Source organism: Dermacentor andersoni, chromosome 1, assembly GCF_023375885.2.
Source record: "Dermacentor andersoni chromosome 1, qqDerAnde1_hic_scaffold, whole genome shotgun sequence".
NCBI classification, from domain to species: domain Eukaryota; kingdom Metazoa; phylum Arthropoda; class Arachnida; order Ixodida; family Ixodidae; genus Dermacentor; species Dermacentor andersoni.
Window position 1 is genome coordinate 91,089,442 of NC_092814.1, and position 20,564 is coordinate 91,110,005.

At 45.9% G+C, this 20,564-nt stretch overlaps 1 protein-coding gene across 7 annotated transcripts in view; it reads right to left on the minus strand.

Moving 5' to 3' along the window:
• Nucleotides 1-319: 319 nt before the first annotated feature.
• kis (chromodomain helicase DNA binding protein kismet) overlaps nucleotides 320-20,564 on the minus strand; it is a 192,244-nt gene continuing 171,999 nt past the window's right edge. For 6 of the 7 annotated variants that reach the window (XM_050191669.3, XM_050191666.3, XM_050191667.3 and 3 more), the window contains one exon: nucleotides 320-5,368. In XM_050191669.3, coding sequence (XP_050047626.1) covers nucleotides 4,373-5,368 — 996 coding nt within the window. In that variant the 3' untranslated portion in view covers nucleotides 320-4,372. Of the gene's footprint in view, nucleotides 5,369-19,826; nucleotides 20,003-20,564 lie in introns of those variants that run through there. The other variant, XM_055061766.2, reaches the window with a different exon arrangement.

Here is a 20,564-nt window from a genome sequence, read left to right on the forward strand (position 1 = left end):
CGACCGCCGAGGCCCACATGAATTGTTTGCAGTCTAAAGAAGCCTTACAAAAGTCAAATATACTTCAAAGTTCAATATGTTCAAACAGGGGTTAAAAAAAAAAAAAAACTGTACACGCACAGCAGATGCAAGATACCCATCCTTGTTGGCGCATAGTGGCAGACAGGGATAGTGTAGTCTCTATGGGCAACTAACTAGCCAGTGTAATGTAACAATGCAAATACTTAGCCAATATGTTTACCATGATATTAAACTTGCCCATGAGCAATTGTACTTTTGTGTTTATTAAATATTCTTAAAGAAAGCTCACCACACACAATTGTTCTTTCACTTTCAAGATTTAATTTCATACACTTGTACAAACACTATATGAAAGGTTGCATCACTCATGCACTATGACATTGTTGGTGTCACAAAAAGTCCAACGTCGCTTATTTTTTCATTTTTTTCCCCACCAACACTGCATGTACAGGGTTTCCTTTGTCGACACAGAAGGCACGACTCTTGTAGACTTCTCCGTGCCCGCCTTCTGAGATAGCTACCTCTAAGCTGACTAAAAAATGATGAGAAAATAAAAAGGACTGAAGGGCAAAGGGACACGCATTCTCAGCTCACACAACTACCTTACTCCAATGCTAATGAGGTGACCAGCTCGACTCACCTCAAGCTAACATCAACAAAACTGCAGAGCAAAGCAGCAAATAAATAAACTTTACACTGTGGTTAAAGAAATAAAGCAAAGGTAGGCATTGCATATAATTTCTCTGTCAATAAATGACAACACAAAACTCAGCTACAAAACAAGGACAGTGGTGCAAAGAAGGCACTATTATATTTATATTTATATATATAAAAAAAGCAGGTTTATGCAACAGAAACTGAGTATGCAGAGAAAAGCGACAGAACATAAAAGCAGTCAGAACGTAATAGAAAAATAGGAATAAAGCAGCACTACCACAGTGCCCTTTAAAAACAAGTAGAAACATACAATTACTTGTTCGTAGAACCTTTACAATGGTTTCACAGCTATACACAAATGCTTCATCATGTCTGAACCACTGACAAGACGACGCATACATTCAAGTAATCTTACACAAAATGGTCAATAAGAATGCCCCTGCCCTGCACCTGAAGGCAAAGTAAAAGATGTCTAGTGAAGGAAAAAAAAATATCTAAGGAGGAAATGCATGTGTATATGTATATAATTATATATATGTGTGTGTGTGTGTGTATTTTATATATATATATATATATATAAGATGTCCAAAATAACCTTTTTTAGAATAGCTGTTCTGACAGAAGCAAATCAAAATGTGTTGTCACAATTCTTCAGTGCCTTTGTCAGTTCAGTCAATGGCAGATAGCATTTTCCTATTTCATGACATGGATGTTTAGCAAAACAAGAAGCTGCACGGGGCAAGAGGGCGGAGGACGATATCATCTGTACACAACCGCAAATTCTTTGTACAATGCCACCAGACATGACCGTAAGCACGTCTTTAAAACCTAACAATGCAGATGCTGGTCTCCGATGTGCACTAGAAGGGGCTACGAAGATGCACATAATTAGGAGCCAACTCCACGGCTTTATGAATCTTGCTTACAATACCCAGTTAAAAACAAACATTAAAAAGCAGGATTTTTCTTGGTCCTGCAATCAATTTCAGTAAAGTAGATTAGAAGAAAATAAAACACCTTGATAACAATGCTACCACAGTTCTGTTTATAAAGTGTGGCCTACACTCCCATGACCTTCACTTCAAATGAGTAAAAAATAAATACATTGTGAGATTTCAGCGAGAGCCATCCATTCTGACCATGCATGCACACACACACATGCACACACACATACACACACACAAATTACACCATGGCAAAAGCATAAAAAGGAAACCGAAGTACCAAAGCACAGGTGTACAGTCAAACCTCGATATAACCAACCTCAATTTAACAAAATTTGCAATGTAACAAACTATTTTCATTTGCCAATTGTAGTTGCATTAAAACGCGTGCATTTCTTCTTGCGATTTAACTAATTTCGTGACGGTTTCGATTTAACGAAATTTTCTGTAATTTCAAACATGTACTTGGGAGCTTGTATGGCTAGTACATCTACCAAAACACTACAAAAATGTCGGCTGAGCTAAAAACAACTTTAATGGCATCTTCGGCTGGTCGTTTCTGAGTGCTCTAGAGCGGTGTTGTCTTTGGCTGGTTTTTCTCAATCGCTCTCCTCCATCTTGGAGCGCTCTGAGGCGCTCCGTGCCCTTTCGTCAGAGCAGCGTCGAGATTGAAGCGTTTTCTGCAACGTCATCACAGCACAGCGTCGCTGCTGTCCACTGTAACCTAGGCAACCTAGGCCACTGCATGCTGGCATCTCGACGAACGCTCGTTCCACGGCGCGACCGCTGGATTTCCCAGCAGCGCCGGGAGCTTTGCATAGGCGAAACATTGGACATTGGCAGTAGTCGCGTGGTTTCATATCTGCCATTTCCTCCACAGACAGCGAGTCACACGTTCGGCTTGTGCACTTGTCCTCTACCTCTGACTTCGGGGAACGCCGGATCTGCCCGACTCTGCTTCGAGGGATGTAGGCGACCAGTCGAAGATACCATAAATGTTCTTCCACACGAAACACTGGAGCTGCAAAAACGCCATCAAAGCACGCGCGCGCGCCGGGACGCGGTAGGCAAGAAAACCCTCTGCGCCATTTGTAGCGTTGGTAAACAACTTGCGGAGGCTGCGGGGCGCTCGGAGAAACACGAGAGCCGACAATTACATCTGCACAAGGGGGATGGGGAGGGAGTGAACACACAGCATCGTGATCAAGCACGCGCTAGAGGGGAGGGAAGGGGGCAGAACACGGCCAAAGCCCCGTAAAACTTTTTAAGTTTAAGGGGGCTTTAAACACGGCGTCTATCTGCCTTCTCCTCCTAGCGTACGCGTCCATGCGCGGGCCACGCGCCTTGTCTTGGAAGTAATCTCACTGCGGCAAGTGTAAAGACAGAGCTGAGACGTCTGGCTTGGGTTCCCGCATGCATAGTGTTAGCGATCGCGCAATCTCGTTTCTGTGACACGGTGCAAAGCGTTCACTCGCATTGTGACAGTGACTTGGTGGTCATCGGGTGAGATCTCTTAATGTTTGCCTGAGCACACGGGACACCGATGAAGCTACAAACCTTACCTCGCGTAGTTCTCTTTGCTATCGCCATCAATGCTCTACCTTTCTGGCTAAACTATGACCCCCCCCCCCCCCCCCCCCTTTTTTTGCTCAGGTCGAATATCCGTATAATTTATGGGCGCAGCCTGGGGCACGAAGCGAGGTCAGCCATGGAGCGCAAGATGTATGGCGCTGTGCGTTGTAACACACGCAAATCTCTGATACCGTGAGCCACGTTCGTGCACTAGTCTCGGCGCCATCTGCACTGAGCGCACTGGCGCTCACAACCACGCTATTATGGCCCGACCTTCTTGCGATTAGTTTATAAGTGCTTACTAACGAGGTACTATCCACCAGGAGTGCCCATGAATTTGTGAAGTTGTTTTTAATGCTGAAACCGTAAAACCTCGAATTAATGAAATTTGTGATTTAACAGTTTTTTGCTGCAAGTACAACTTCGTTATATCGAGGTTTGACTGTATAAAGTTTGCAGGAAGGATACCATGTGGAAAGAAAGTGTCACCAACTGCGATGGCCTATCTCCCTAATTTCATCTGCGAATTCTTGTGCGAGCCACATGTTAAGGACAACTATTATTTACACATTCCTTAAAATGTTGCCGCAAAGGCTAATTTCATGTTCCTCTCAGCTCACGTAATGCGACATTTACTTCGCCTTGTGTAAGTACGTGCTTTTTGAGAGGTACATAAAATATAAGAAGAAGCAGAAAGAAAAGCAAGAAGAAGTACAAAGAAAGCTCCAGGAATGTCTCACCCGTAAGAAACATTTAAGTGATGGGACTTCGAATGGTCACACATGGCCAACCAGTGAGGTGCCTGTTGCTTAATTCACCAAATGAAAAAAATCAATCTACTGGCAAAAAAAGCAATACCATTACATAAATTTAGACAAATGAAATGTGCTATGCAAGAAGCCCACTGCTTCACGTGTTTGCACTGTAGAGAAACCCGTAGATGTATAAAAGGGAAGGAAAGAGAGGAGAAAAAATTAAAAGGCCTGTTCAAACCGATAAACTAAATACAACGAACAAGGCATATAAATGAAGAACAAAGGTGCAGCATCCATACAGGAGAGAGGTTTCAACCAAATGCGAGTCTTTCCAGTGACCAACCATAAATACAACAGAGTACAAAAGAGAAACCCAGAGGTGCCTCCCAAGCCAGACCCCAAGTTAATGTCCGTGGTGGCCAGCTATGAAGCAACTTTGTCATGGGGTGGTGCTTCTGGCTTTTTGCTGGACCGCTCCTCACGTGGCCGCTTGTGGTCTGGTTCATCATCTAGCTCATCTGAGTTGTCGCGGTCATCGAGATCATCCAGGTCGTCCATGTCATTGCCCATGAGACTCTCATCATCAGAGTCAAGGGTTGGTGGGGGTATGGGCGCTGGCCGGCGGGTAGTAGTGGTGGATGGTGGAGGAGGAAGCACACTGCTGCGCAGGCCAGCCCCGAGGGCAGATGTGACCGAGGGGGCGGCAGGCCGCCTTGAGCTGGCCAGGGATGCTGAAGGGGCCTTGCCCGCCGCTGATGAGATGACACTACCCAGCCCCCCGAGGCCATTCACCAGGCCTGCCTGGGCCAGAGAGGCAAACGAGGCTGACATGTTGGTGGGTAGCGAGAAGCCACCCAGGCCCAAGGGATTGTAGAGCAGTCCTGAGGGGTACAGGAAAGGAAAAGATGTGGAGGCTAAGCTGGCTGACGAGGTGGGAAGGTTTGTGCTGCTGCTGGCACTGCTGCTGGGGGTACCCTTGCTATGGCGCTCCTTGCTGGGGGCCCGCTCACCATCTTGGGCCTTGGTTTCCTTGGCCTCCTCAAAGGGCAGGCCTTGGAAGCCCAGGCCGGGGAAGCTGAACAGAGGATTGGCCAATCCCATGCCTGCCAGGCCGCCGAAGGGCAAAAAGAGAGGGGGCGTGGCCGATGACGTTGATGGGGATGTCACGGCTGCTGACGACTTGCCGGGCTCCATGAAAAACTTGAGCCCTGGAAAGTTTCCCAGCATGCTGCTGCTGAAGCTCAGAGGGTTCAGGGCGGAGGTAGAGGGAAACCCGAGGTTCGCCGCGCCACCAGAAGATGAGGAGGCTCCCCCGAGACCAGACTGATGCAGGCTCGACAAGAGGGACGCAGCCGTCCTCCTGCCGCGCTTGCTCTCGGGGACTGCCATGCGCTCCTTCGGCATATCCGGAAGATGACCCTGCAAAAGCAAAGTTACGTCACCCACAAGCAATCTTTATAAACACTGACACAAGTGTTTCTGATGGTGACATCATCCCCTTTTTAAGATACGTGATACTTGTTACATAAGCACCGATAAAGCCTTGCAGATCAAGTTCTGATGAAACGTGAGGTCCCCTTGGAGGCTCTCTCTTGCCTCGTCTTAGGACATATGCGAGATTATACAATATGCATATTGTGTTTAGCGTCGGTTAATTTTTACTGCAGCCTACCGCAAAGATGCTAATCAGATTTGATAAGCTCAACCCTTGGTTTGTATAAACCTCATGGTATGCTATGCAAACAAAATACACTAAGTTTAGCCGAAAGCAAAATTCAATGTTTTTTTAAGCACTCAATAAGCCAAAGAAATTTCGAGGCCTTGAAAATGACAGTTTCACATTAAAGGATTTTGAAGGACCACTACAAACCCTGGACTGAAAAAGCCACTGCTTTTGTTCTGATATACAACATTGCACAGTATCATTAAAAATCATTGAATTATCATGACCAGTTGCAAATGGAAGTCATAAACTGTAAGCCACTGGTTTTGCACACTGGCAAGAGTGGGACTGCCCAAAGTCTTTTGGAGCAATTTTTGAAGCAAGTTGCATATTGGAGCAGTTTGGAGCAGACAAAATTGCATTTTGGAGCAATTTAGAGCAGATAAAATTTCATTTTGAAGCAGTCTGATGAAGGACAATCTGAATTTTGGTGGAATAATGGAAGACGAAATATGGCAGTGCACTTTGAAACCACGATGGAACATAGAATAAACCAACACGAGCGCTGTACTGCAACTGTCTTGAGCAACGTCTTAAGCTTAATTTTGAAGCAGATTACCGACACTGAAACTGTCTTGTGCATGCAAATTTAGGTAATAGTGCCTGTAGATTTTTAATTAGTGGTAGCAATCACAAAAACATGCATTCCGCAATAGGAAGTCCAAAATTTCCACAAGTAACCCCAGACATTTTCTATAAATACATTTTTCTTTAATTTCTGGACAGTGTGGGTGAAGTGCCTAGGAATGCGCCTCACCAACAGACTACGGAGAAGCCAGAATTATTACCTACTGTGGTTTACTGAAAGCCATTGCTACATAATAGAAATAGTTTCGCATTCGCACAAACCAATCAGAGCACGGGGCAGTAGAAGCACGCTTTGTAGCTATAGCGTACTAGAATATGGAAGAATGGGTCGAGCGGCAGCACGATGCATGCTTTCCTGTAATGCTGAAAACATTGGTGGCACTACGACAGAACTATATTATTCGGCGCTCATGATGATAGCAGTAAATGTTCGCAAATTATGCAGTCCATTCGATGCGGTAACATAATTTCAAGGTCTCATATGTAACCGCAGGCCCAGAGAGCTGTTATCGACCCTGGGCCAGTATACATAAACTATTCCAATTTGTTCATATTCCAAATCTACCATTAGCCCTCAGTGATAAGTCAAAATGTCCACGGCCTCTCCCATATGGGCACAAAAATAGATGGGAACAGCTATACGTTAAACACGCCAGGAGCAGGCAGCTGACCAAGGAGAGAGAGACAAAAAAACATACTTAAGTCCTTATGAACCCTTATATACTACACGAAGGCATAAAACCTGCCGGAGTTGAGACGCTTGCTATGAGATGAACGAGAAGGGGAACCGAGGGACCCAATTTTTCTTAGTCACAACCATATAAAGCCAACCATTAATGGAACCAAGGAAAGCATAGGAGAACTTATTTGTAGTTAAATGAAGTGTAGAAAAAACCTAAAGGAAAATGAAAGCTGACAAAAATACAACGTGCCACCTGTGGAAGCCAAACCCACATCCTCCTTGTTATGCGTGCATTGCTCTACAAATTGAGCTACAGTGGCGACGGTTCCTGTGCTTGCTTTCCCATATACTCCTCAACAAAGTCCTATCAGCATCAAATGAAGTGTAAACAGCAGAGCCCACATGCCCGAAGCATTTCTGTTCTGGTTCTCCTTTATTTGAAAGCGAGAAAAGAAAAGTCGCAGTTTCGCCTGAAAGGCGAAGCATGGATTCGATAGCAAATTAGTAGACAGCTATACGAAATAAGGATAATGTTTTATCGGCTGTATAAACTTGGAAACATTGGCTTACTAACTGAATTAACAAGCATGGTGTCGGCGCACACACGCAAACATGAACAGATCACACTTGATAAGTGCACACACTCACTGTCAAAGCACTGGTGTGAGCAAGCGCAGCGAAGTCACCTTCGTGAGGTCTACTGCTTCTACTCAAGAGCAGCGAGAACACAATGCACACAAAGGTATGAGCAATCTGGAGATCCCTTTAAAGATACTGTACGCGCGACCATGCAAAGCACGCACGTGTTGGCGGAGTCGAAGCCCCCCCGGGGCCCCCACCCTTCGCTGCCTTACCCGCTTTCCTCCATATATAGTGCGCAAGATGGAGCTGTGATCATCAGTTCTCCTTGCGCCAAGTTGCGAAATGCACAGTTGCTGCAGGAGCAAAATGCCAACCCCCCTTCCTACCTCCCCTCCCACCACGGCTTTTCACGCGACAGAAGATGGCGTGTTTGCTCTCCGCTTTGCTTCTTCACGCACGCCAGATTGAACCGCAATTGCCGGCTTCCCTTGTGTGCTTTCACTCGCACATACAGCATATGACACGCAGCGACAGTGTGATCGCCCTAGAACTTCATGCGGAACATCACGATGACAGCAAAAATGCAGCTGGAGTGTCCATATAATTGCTATCACAATAAATATAAAAGAAAACAAATACTAGAATATCGCAGCAGGACGAGCGTCATCTCCCCCTGCATGCAAACTGGATGAGCAAATTTATCTTTAATGATGACTTTTAGACAGCGCTAACTGTACCCCGCACACCACTGTTCCGTGTTTCACTTGACGCCAATAGCATATCTGGCTTCGCCGCACTGTGTGATGCGATATTTTAGTTTCTGTTTTCTTTTCGTGCTTTCAAATAAAAGAGAACCAGAACAGAAATAAAAACACCGGAGTAAACGGGAAGCATGACCACGTAGTGCTGTCAAACCAGATTTGTGCACCTATCAATGGTGATGACTGGACAGCATGCACTATACCTAAGCTATGCTGCAGTCACGCGCTCCACTGTTCACATTTCATTTGACACTGATAGTACAAATTTCCCAGTTCTAAAGAGGAAAGCAACAAACTTTTTTAAGAACAAAAATTTATTTACATTTAATCGCCACTGTTGTCACTCTCAGGCAGCATTTTATCGTTGGCTATATGAACCAAAACATGTCCTCTGTACCATCAGTTGCACATTTGATATTCCGCATTTATCAAACAACTCTGCAAAAATCACAATGAGGTGGTGGCACACGCCTAGGCTAACCATTTCACTAATTCACACTGCAGCACATGCTATTTTCCAGAATGCCAAGAAACATGGGACGCAACTCGTTGTCGAAAGCTTAGCATGTAAAATAACTTATCTTTTAAATGAGCTTTTGTAAATGAAGACTGCAAGCGATGTGTCGTCATGCTAAGCGACATGGAGAAAAGAAAAACTAGAGGCCCTGATGTCACTGTTTGTCTTTATAGAAATCGTTTTGCTTTACTGAACACGTTTCTGGTGGCCAAGCACCGTGGAGATGTGACGAGCCACAGCGCGCCTACGAAACGCCTGGAAGTGGAGAATGTTGTTACGCACTTAAATAAACTGACTGCTACCCAAGGTATCTAAAGCACAGCTCTTAGGCAGACTCCTGTTCCTGCGGAGAGCATCGGCGTAACCGAGCGAACAAGCACAGTGAACGATGAAAGCGAACGTGGTGCGCAGCGGGGGTGTGTGTGTGGGGGGGGTGGGGGGGGGGGTAGAAGATGTCAGGAGGAAAGTGGAGAGGAGGGCGCAGTGCAACCAGGAGGCGGAAAGCAGAGGTGGGTATGGCAAAAAGGGTTAGGAGTACAGCGGAGTGCCAGCACGGTGAGGCATGTGGCCAGCCGTGGAAACACAGCACTGGCGTGGGCTTTCGTCCCATTGTGCATGCGCTACCTCGCCGGGGCGCTAGAGAATGCGTTACGCGAAAGCCACACATTCTCATGTTCCTGCTTTCTTTCTGAAGAATGAGCTACGCAACCGGTGGAAATGCTTCGTCTGCCATTACTGCTAAACGAGCTGCCTCAGCAGAAGCTAAGCGTCGCCGCTGAGAGCACTGTGTCCTTCAGAATCAAATTTTTGCCATAATATATCACATATTCAAAACACCGAAACAGCTGCACTTGAAATCCACATTATGGAGTACTGTAATCATTGGCGACATTTTTTGCTCTCATGTTAAGTGAAGCTTCACGGAAACAAAGTTCTGCAGTGCCGAACGGTAGGCACGTATGCGTGCGGCAAGTCGTTTCATCGGGTCTACGTGCAACCATCAGCTGTTTGAAGTGCGCAAAGGAGTATGCTCGTCTGTCGAGCCTTGTTCACCTTTGCACCGCATCCGCAAACCTTCACTTCCCTGTGCTGCTCGAGCACACAGAGAAAATTACTGCAGTAAAGAATGTTCATCTCTTTCTACATTACTCACAGCAGCCACTTCCTTCCCATCTTTCCACAAGGTTGTTTTACGTGCCAGAAATACATTGCCCACTGTCAAAAGCAGGCACACTGACACAGCTGTCCCTGACATGCAAGGGGGTTTATCATACATATCCTCAACCACAGCGGTTTCAGCCTGTGATGACATGTTAGCGTGAATCCACCGAAAATGAGAAATACATTTCCAGATTATCCGTGGCGGAGTACGTGGTGTACGGCATTGCATGAGCGCTTGGTTCACGCTGTTTACTTCTCTCAGTCCAACCTGGCCACAACAGCCGGGAGAGCACGGTCTAGATAACACAGTGGAATGAAACACACAGACTAACGCAATCCTGCCCACGTGACGCCTTTGCCACGGTACAAAACCTACATATATAGCCTTCAGTTTCGTGTAGCATGTCTGGGCCTAATGCCAGCCAGAGTCGAAATTTGCTTACCCAGCCCTTGCCTGGCTCACGGGCCGGGTCCGAGCCCAGGCTTTCGGGCCAGCCTGGGCCTGTGCAGTACTCTAGCTCACAGTAAAGGCATCGCTATTGAGGGGTCATTATAGGGGTCAGGGGCGTGCATGCTGATTGGTCAAGTTGAATTATCCATGGAAGGCCAATTTTAGAATAAAAATAAAAGTTTGGGCGCATAGAAAGCATGGACACAAGGCAAGACTTAGGTTGGAATAGAATTAGCCGAAAGATTGAATTAACCAGAGTCAATCTAGCGCAAGTCTACTGTACTCTAATCATTTATTGTGAGCTGCTGTTCTCGCTTGAAAATTTCCTCCGGCAGGCTGAAAATAGGCATTTTCAGTGGGAGATGACCAGTGCAGCCCCAAATTTTTTTATGCATATAATTAAATTCACACAAAAAGGTCGCTAAACTTCCAATAAATTTTGCTGCAAAGTTATTAACATTGTTACAAAGCTAGCAAATTTTAGGTAACCTAAGCACTTTTGAACACAATAAGATAGCTAAGGGTGTAAATCATTTACCGAAACTTATCAAATTTGTCTGGGGTACATACGAATGAGAAATAGGCAGTGTTTTTACCAGCAGCGTGTAGTGGGCTTTTACTTTACTATTATACTTGACAACAATGGATGAGGACAACTGAAATTTGGCATTTGCACTTAAATTGTGTGGTTTTAAATGCAGCGCGATTCAATAGAACACAAGCAATCTAATTTTTCTAGCACACAAAGGCACTTAGTCGACATTATCCATGCAAATTTTCTAGTTCTCAATTCTCATGAAAGGCTTGTTGTTGGGCGAGTTGGTTCATAGTGCGAAGAAATAAATGGACAGTGCGGATAGCGCTTGCCTGTGTCCTTTAATACGTCCTTGTCTTGAATTCTGCGCAGTCCACTGATTTCCTTGCTCTCATGAAAGGGCAGTAAAATTCTACAAGATATACAAGGTCACATGTAACATGGCAATAACAATTAAGCAACCTTTATGCAGGTCAAGTACTGCACTTCCCTCCCTTGGTCTACCTAAATATTCTTCGCAGTACTGGTTTGTCCTAAACCCGTGAAATAAGGAAGCGGTGTGTTCAAGCTTATGTGAAATAGCCTGTGCGCTCCTATACATACGCCTTTATACAGTCTATATATCTTCTTGTTCACTTGCTGCATTCTGAATCTCGCAATAAAATTTGTAAATGAGCACCAAATGAATGCATTTAGTGAAGGAGCAGTACAGTGAGCGTTAAAAGACCCATTCAAATTGGTTTTATAAAGAATGAACACATGAATTTTGTGAGCCCACTCTAAATCCTGTTAAGGCAACTATTGCTTGATCATGGCCCCAGAGCCTAGGCACTATAAAGCCAACTTTGGCTGCTCAAATGTACCTTTTGAATATTGAAGTGCATATCAAGAGCTATTTTCGAATTAACTTTGTTAAATTCGAAATGGCTATAACATCGCTAATTGTTCTGTCAAGTCGTTAAACAGACATGAAAATATAGTAAAACCTTGTTTTAAATGGTACCCATTAAAGCAGTAGTTTCACTTTAAAAGTAGTAAAGTCAAATCCCTGACCTCGCGGCCATTGGACATAATGCGTTTATATCCACATAAACCGTACCAGCTTATTGTGTACATATCGGTTAGCACGTAGTGTTTGCACTTTTTGTAGCGCAATCACAGCGGTAGGTCAGCCAGGCAGAAGAACAAGCCTCAGAGATCAGAATGGCCTCCAAGCACAAACGCAGAGGGCGCTTGGAAGAGTGAAGCCACATAAAAATCAACATCAGTTCGGAGACGCGCCAGAGATCTTTGTGGCTGGCTAGTGGTGGCCTGTGTCGTGGCGTCATGCAAGCTATGACAAGAACTGGGTGCTCAGCATAGAAAAAAAAAAAATGGATATTGTTCGTGCCATCGAACATGGCACGAAGTCTACGCTGGCACATGAGAGGGATCTACCGTTGACTACATTGTGTGGCATTTTGAATGTGAAGGAGAAGATGCTCGGCAGTGCTGCTGGGATCGCGAAAATATGCTGGCTACTAGGTTAAACTTTTCGAGGTTCGACTTTCTGCCATCGTTGCCTTTGTTATTGCTGAAGTGTCGCCTAACGAAGTCATGAGGATGGCACGGAAAGTGACAGCATGGGTGATTTAGGCCCGACAGTGGCAGAAGCTGCACGTTATGTCAGCCTCATGTGGGTGTTTGCTGAGAAGAGGGGGCTGGCCGGAAAGCTGGCTCGCAGCTTAACAAAGTTTGAGGCCACTGTCGTCCCTGCTAGGCTGCTGCATCATCAAACGAAAATAACAGACTTTTGTCAAGCAAAATGGATAAATACTGCAAGTTTCTTGCCCCTTCATTGCACTCACTTAGAATTCCATTCTTGGCAGGTAAGTGGGCGATCTCACGCTACTTCGCTTAAGCAGTACTACCATTTAGTACATGCTGACACGTTTCGCTGCCTAACAAATGTTATAGCACGCGCCTGCATGTATCCGAAGTTTCTGGAAAGTTATCGATGCTTCTACCCACTGTCTGTTGTCGCCGAACCTTGTGTTATCTGATTTCATCGCCTGACGCGAATGGTGTAGAACTTTTTGGAAGGCACGCGGGTCCCAATGATTAGTCTGGAACATTCGACGACTGCTGTAGAAAAGCCGACGCGCTTGACCCGCTGATCAGATTTTGATGATCACCGACTTTGTTCGCCGTTGTCGCCATTCTTTAAGTGTAGCCTGTTTTTGTGGGCACAGGTTCGCCTAATAAAAGTTAGTTTCGTCTTTCACAGTGTTGCTACTGTGTTCTTCATACGTCAGTGCACGTGACAATACTTTTTTGGAGCTCCAGCCAAATACAGTTTAACGAGGTTTCACAGTACCTAAATATAGCGACAAAATCTCGAAAATGGCAGCACAGGAGACAATGTGTGTTCCATACATTTGCTGGCCCCTAAGTGTCGCCAAGACAGACACTGCAGTGATTGGGGCCACCATTGATGTCAGGTGCATGCATGATGACCAGTAATGTTTGAATTATCCTGTGAAGCCCAATTTTCAGTGAATATAATGAAGTTTAGGCCTATAGAAATGTATGGGCACTGGCCAGGACCTTCAGTTAAGGTCAATTTAACTGACAAAATTAATTACCAGAGTCGAAGTAACGAAAGTCTACTGCACCCTGTTTTCAGTCCAATATCTCAACAGGAAAAACACCAGCAGAGGAACACTTTAAAAGTGAGCAACACTTCTAGCATATGCTCTCAAATGCATCCGTGGCTAAGGATGTGATGTGTTTAATGCAGCACCACCAACATTGTGTTCACAGAAGCAGTTGACAATTTCGACAGAGCAAATTATTACCATATTTTCTGGAGTACTATAAAGTCGCATTCAAACCCCCCCCCCCCCCCCCCCCCCGCCTCGAAATTTTTGTCTGTGCGTCTTATACAACAGTGCTACTTATATTTGCATAAAACCATGCATGCTGGCATGACCATCATGAGTGGTTAGTTATCTCCCCCCCTCCTCTCCCACAAGTACAAAAAATTGTGCGCGGCAACATTCTGAAAGAAACGCAATCTTCTATTAGAAGTGAAGCGACTGTGGCGAGAAATGTTAGCACCTAGGGCTCGCCATGAACACAGCACGGTGGCTGCCAGCTTGGACTCCCTGATATGGATGCCTCCGTGATCGGAGGTCACGTATATTACATTGCTGTTGTAGTTTAGCTTGGAACTGACACGAGTTATAAGAAAATGATGCCACAATTTTTATTCTACATTAAGATGCCGAAGATATGAGCGTTACAGAAAGCATCACACGGCTATCACCCTCTCAGTCACTCACGCGCTAAGTCTTAGTGCTTCTAGTCGCTAGCCTTAGATGGTTTCAAGAGAAGTCCCATGAACGTTGGTTTTTCGCACATAAGAGAAGTACCGTAAAAACCCGCGTATAATACGAGGTTCTTTCCTATTATTAGCGTCCCAAATTTTCGCCTTGTACTATATACGGATTCGAACGAAAATTTCAGTCAGAAATTTGGGCTAGAATTTTTGCTTTCGTTATTGCTGCGTGGCTATGGCTTGACTTCGTTATTGCTGCGTGGCTACAGCTTGGTTTCATTATTAGGGAAGCATTCGCGGATGACGTCGACAGTAGGAAGCCATTTTCGCGTGCCGCGGAAAGCGAAGAAGCTTTTGCGGCCAGATGAGTGGGACATTGCCACAAATCGAACTCGCCCTGAAGGAGTTCGTATGCCAACAGCGAGCTGTGCATCTAGCTATGAGCGTTGAGCTTATGCAGGCAAAAGCTAAGGAGCTTGCAAGAAAAAAAGGGCTATCGAGCTCCGCCTTCAAAGCGAGCAAGCACTGGATTTATTGCTACATGTGTCGTGCTGGTTCTTCCTTACGCCGCCAAACTTCGATTTTGCAAAAGCTGCCCGAATTGTTCGAAGAGCTGCTTGTGGCTTTCCAGCAGCACATTATTTCACTGCATAAGTCCAAGAACTTCCAGCTAGGGCAAATCGTCAATGCTGACCAAACGCCGGTTTATCTGGACAAGCCATCGCCCCTCATCGTGCACGAAAAGGGTTCTAAACAAGTTTATGCCCGGTCCACTGGCAACGAGAAAATGTGAGTTACCGTCATGTTGTCGTGCATGGCAGACAGACGCAAGCTTCCGCCCTATGTCATCTTCAAGCACAAGACGGTGCTTAAAGGTGAGGGGCTGCCAAAAAATGTGGTCATGAGATGCCATGAGAAAGGCTGAATGAATGAGAATCTTGTGCTTGACTGGATAAAGTCTGTCTGGTGCAGGCGGCCCGGCACACTGTTGTCGATTTCGTTGCCATTTGGCCGACTCAGTGAAGAGGCTGTTGTGCGAATCCGGCACTAAGTAGTCATTATCGCGGGTGGGATGATGTCTCAGATGCAGCCTTTAGATGTTTACGTTCAAGGAGGCGGTCAAGCAGTGTTACGCAGATTGGATGCGCTCAGGTGAGCCTGCAGTGACGCTGACCGGGTGGCTGAAGCGGGCTTCGCCAGCCACACTATGCAAGTGGATTGTGGACGCATGGGCCAGCATACCAGAGGACCTTGTGCATCGTGCATTCAAGAAGTGCGGCATCTCGAACATGCTCAATAGCACAGAGAATGAGTACCTCTGGGAAGATATGTCTGACAAGGAAGTATCGGAAGAAAGCGCAGCTGAGGAAGACGGTGCAATTTGAATAAATGTTTTCCTCAAGCTTTGCTACCTAGTACAGCATAGACCATTTATGACGTAACTGCCTACAGTGCGGGACTGCATATAATGCGGCTTTATGTGACCACCAGTACACCTCCCATAGAGTTCGATATGTCAGCGTACTGCTTAGTGCGCGGACGCGCACGAGAGAAGACCAGGTATAGTGCGGTTTCTAAAGCGCGCGAAGAAGTGCAACTAGTGGCCTTTTGCTTTTGTTTGTGTAGTGCCGCGAGGGCGCAGCCGAGCCAGACCGAGAACCCGCGCCGTCGTCGTAACGGGGCGGGTCCCATTCAGAGGGCGAGAAGGGGAAACGTTGGGAAGGTCCATTTGCTGGAGGTGGCCGGTTGACAGGCTGGCTCTGCACATGCGCCAGTCTTCTGCTTTTTCTGTTGTTGTTATCGTGGATGTGCGCGAGTCGTCGTCTTGTGGTACCGAAGTGCGCTGCCAGCGCCGTAGGAATAGCTACCGGAAAACATGTTTCCTTGTCTTGCACTTGTGTCGCGCTACTTGTGTTGCGCTGGGCTAAGTTGCCATGCCGCCTGATTCTTCCAACTCAAGAAAACAGCAAGCTTTATCCCTGGAGACGAAGCAAAGCATCATTAAAGACGTCGAAAGTGGTCTAAAGAAGGTTTCTGTCGCACAGAAGTATGGCATCGCCGTCACAAGAGTGTCGGCAATTTGGAAAAACAGGGATAAGGTGCAACAGCAACTGCAAGAAAATTATGGATCACTAGCAAGGAAGCGGATACGTTCGTCAAAGTATGAAGATGTCGATGCCGCTTTGTTCAAGTGGTTCTGCAAGGTGCGAGCCCAGGATGTGCCCATGAGTGGACCGATTCTGCAAGCAAAGGCCACGATAGTTTCAACCCATTAAATGCGTGGATTCAGCGGCTTAAGGACCAGCACTGAATAAGCTGCCGTGTTATCTCTGGGGAGAGCACACAAGTTGACAATTCTCCTGTTCAGGCCTGGCTTGGTATAAACATTGAGACCATGCTGGTGAAGTACGCCGAGCGGGACATTTATAATGCGGATGAGGCTGGCGTGTTTTATAATTTGCTCCCAAAGCGCACACTCGCACTGTCCCACGAATGCAGCTCCGGTAGAAAAGGCTTCGAAGGAGCGGTTTACCGTTCTCTTCTGCGCCAATATGGATGGCAGTGATAAGAGGCGCTTATTTGTGATCAGAAGGTCAGCGCGGCCGCGCTGTTTTAAAGAAGAGAGTGCCTGCCTATTACATATAAGGCTAACAGGAAGTCATGGATAACTCTGGAGCTATTTGCAACTTGGCTTCAAAAATTTGATGAAGCCATGGTGTCAGAGAAGAGACAAGTTGTCCTAGTTCTTGACAACGGCAGTGCCCATCATGTTAACTTAAAGCTCAGTGCAATGAGCCTCAAGTTCTTGCCCGCAAATACGACAGCCAAGAGCCAGCCGATGGACCAAGGCATAATCGCCGCAGTGAAATCGCATTATAAAAGGCACATATGTGAAAGAGCGCTGATTAACCTTCAGCGAGACGAAGCAATGAAGGTAAACCTGCGGAAGGCCATCGACATTATCACGGCATCTTGGTGGCAGATAAAAGCATCAACCATCGCCAAGTGTTTTGCAAAGGCGGGGTTTGTGCGCAACGCCGTGGTCAGCGATCCTGATGTGAGGAGCGATGATAGTTACCGCGACGACAATGTCGACGAAGTCCTCAACGCGGATGATGTGTGGTTGGGCCTGGTGAAAAACAACATTGTTGGACAGGATGACACATTCGAAGGCTTCGTAAACGAGGATTGCGAGGACTTTGTCTGCGAAGAAGCAGACACAGACGAAGCAATTGTAGCAGCAGTGCGTGATCGCGATGACAATGTATCAGACGATGACGACAACGAAGGAGACACCAAACCGGAACTTTCGCACAGAGATGCACTGGATTACATCAGCAAGCTCAGGATGTACTGCGCGCAGAAGCGCTTGAGCGAGAAAGCTTTCCAGCGTCTGATCACTGCTGAAGATGAGATAGTGCATAATGCGGTGAAGGCTCAGTGCCAGACGAAGATAACGGCATTTTTTCATTGATGAAGAAAGAAACTTTTCATTTAGTGTCTAATTCTGGTGCTTTATGGCGCGTTAAGTTGTAAAAGACATATTAAAAGGTGGGCTGACCATATTTGCGTGTGAATAAGATTAAAAATGCCGTATTTGATATAGTGCAGTACCGTTTATAATGCGGATTTTCCCGACTCCAGCGAGCTACGTTATAAGCGGTCCATGCTGTATTATACGTGAATAACACTTTTTTTTCCATTTCACGTCCCAAAAATTTCACCTCGTACTATATGCGGGTTTTTACGGTATTGGTTGAAGTTTTTTTTTTTTTTTTTTTGTGCGAGAATTCAAGGCTCACTGAAACATTGTTGTAGATTTAGTGCCCAGAAATTAGTAAGCACGACATTTTATGATGAGTGTACAAGCCTGCAGAATCGGATTTCATCGTGCCAACCGAGTTAAACAATGTGCACCTTATACACCGGTGTGACTTATATACCCTTTCTTTTCTACTAGCGTAAAGTTAGTGCGACTTCTATTACGAAAAATACAGTAATCACGAAAAAGCAGGAACAATTAGGTCCTAAACAGTTTGGCATGCTTATCCGAAGGAGTGAATCCTGGCTTGGCTGGCAATGAGCGGCTTCGATAACAGGTGCCAGGTCTAGAATGCCCATGCTAGGTCTACTGTGCACAATACCAGCTGCACCCACAAATGCAGCCATAGCAGAGGATATGTGCTCCATAACTGCCATTAATGCAGCCTTTGGTTTACTGTGTCCTAACAGCCAAACACGGCTCATCGGATCTGCAAGGTGAACAAGAGAACAATAGATAGAACAACATATAGTCATTCTTTATGAATACAGCGTACTTCATTTTATACCTTACTTACTGCACAATAGCTGCCGTGCTTTTTTTTGTCACAACACTGCATTAGGATAAATATGCCAAAAAGTCCTACTGTTTAACACAGCAGAAATGCTGTCATGTTCACAATAATTTCCATTTTGCACACAGTTCCTTGTTGGGTCAATCTATGCGCATAACTGCTTTTTTTTCACATCCCCATTCTCTTTGGTTTCACTTCAACATATTGTATTTATTTGTGTAATTAATGCACCCAACTCATTAGTCCCTAAAAATTCACATATTTTTCCCCTTTGCACAATGATCGCACTTGCAGCTCAGCACTGCAAACAGTGGCCTGGTTTCAATTTCGACTGATGATGGCCAACTGCTGCGGCCAGTTGTTTCTTAGCGCTACCTAGCACCATTTGCAGTAAGCAAATATTACTCCATGTTTTCTTTGTAAGTTCAATTGAGCCATTGGTCGTGTTGACATGTGCATGGAGTGATTGGACTGCCAGCATGTGTCACAATGGGTTGGTACAGAAGCTACACTAACCTAGCTTCAAGCTTAAAGCTACGAGTTGGAGAATGGCAACTGTTCATTCAGAAACACTTCAGTGTCAATGAAATATGCATCCTCTATTTGAGGTGGCAACTGTGGGGATGCGCGACTCTCACACGTCCCCTGATATGTTGTTTTCCCGCACGGCTCGCGTGGCCTGGCGCTCGCGGCGGTCGAAGTGGTTGAGGCGCAGTACTAGAGATGGCGCGAGTGTTGCGCTGCTAACGCCGCCGACAGGCTACTTGGGCGCCGAAAGACAAGGCGCTTCCTTTTTGGTTCGGGACAGCAAGCAGTGCGGACGTGCCGTGCCGTGCGTGCGCCGATCCATGCTTCTGCGAGACAGTCTCGCGTGGCCGCCTTGGAACGCACCACCGTTCTTCGCGTGACCGTACGCACGAACGACCAGGCGTTGGGATCCAGCATGGGGCGAACATATTCGCTCGCTATCCGGTCGCGGTGAGTCGGACTTCTAGATTTGTCGCGCGCCCATCGGCATGTTTTGTCGGTAGCAACTCGGCTAGCAGGCATTGATCTATAAAAAGTGCAATAAATGCCCTTGTGATTGTTTGCTCTACTGTGATGTCGTTCCTTTGTCCCAAGAGCATGGGTGTGAGAACCCCACACAACATAAAAAGCTGAAGGTTATCAGTAAGACACACCAGGTTTTTTACGGACCAAAGACAGGCCACTAGCTAAAGGTCGAAGAAACAATATTTTAATCCATCAGAAACCTCTGACGCAATGGCTGTGCTGTATCAGATGAAACAATACAAAATGGGGCTCGCCAACTTGCAAAGAAGCAGGGCATCCAGGCTACAATCTTTAAGGTGAGCAGCAGCTGGATGGTGTGCTTCATGCGGCAGCATGGGCTTTCACTTTGAAGGAAGACAACGTTGTGTCAGTGGCTGCCTTTCGCATATGAAGAACAAATGTAGACATTTATCCATTCGTGATTACAATACGGCAAGACAAGAACTCTGTGCTCTTGCAAATTGGGAGTGCAAATCACAACGCCGCTGAACTCTGACATGCAACAAAACACAACAGTTCAGGAGAAAGGCGCACGGAGTGTGCTGGTAGCGAAGGGTAACTATTTAGAAGAAAAGGGTAGCCGTCATGCTCAGAAAATTACCTGTTACGGGACAACACTACTGAAGTTGAAGCAGCCAAAGAGACAGGCAGAAGTGCAGATTCCTCGTGCACAGGTTCTGATTCAGAATAAGTGCTTTCAAAGTGAGAAAACAAATGACTTGGCACGTTTGTTTGATTCATTTGTAGCTGGTTTTTGGACACAATGCTAGTGCAGCACAGATTAGGCCCAGTGGTAACCGCAAGAAAATTATCTAAAATTTACCCCACATAACAAACATTTGGCTGACGCTGAACACTTGGAGCACTTGTATTTTTAAAGTCAAACGCCTAAGAAGAAAACAAAAA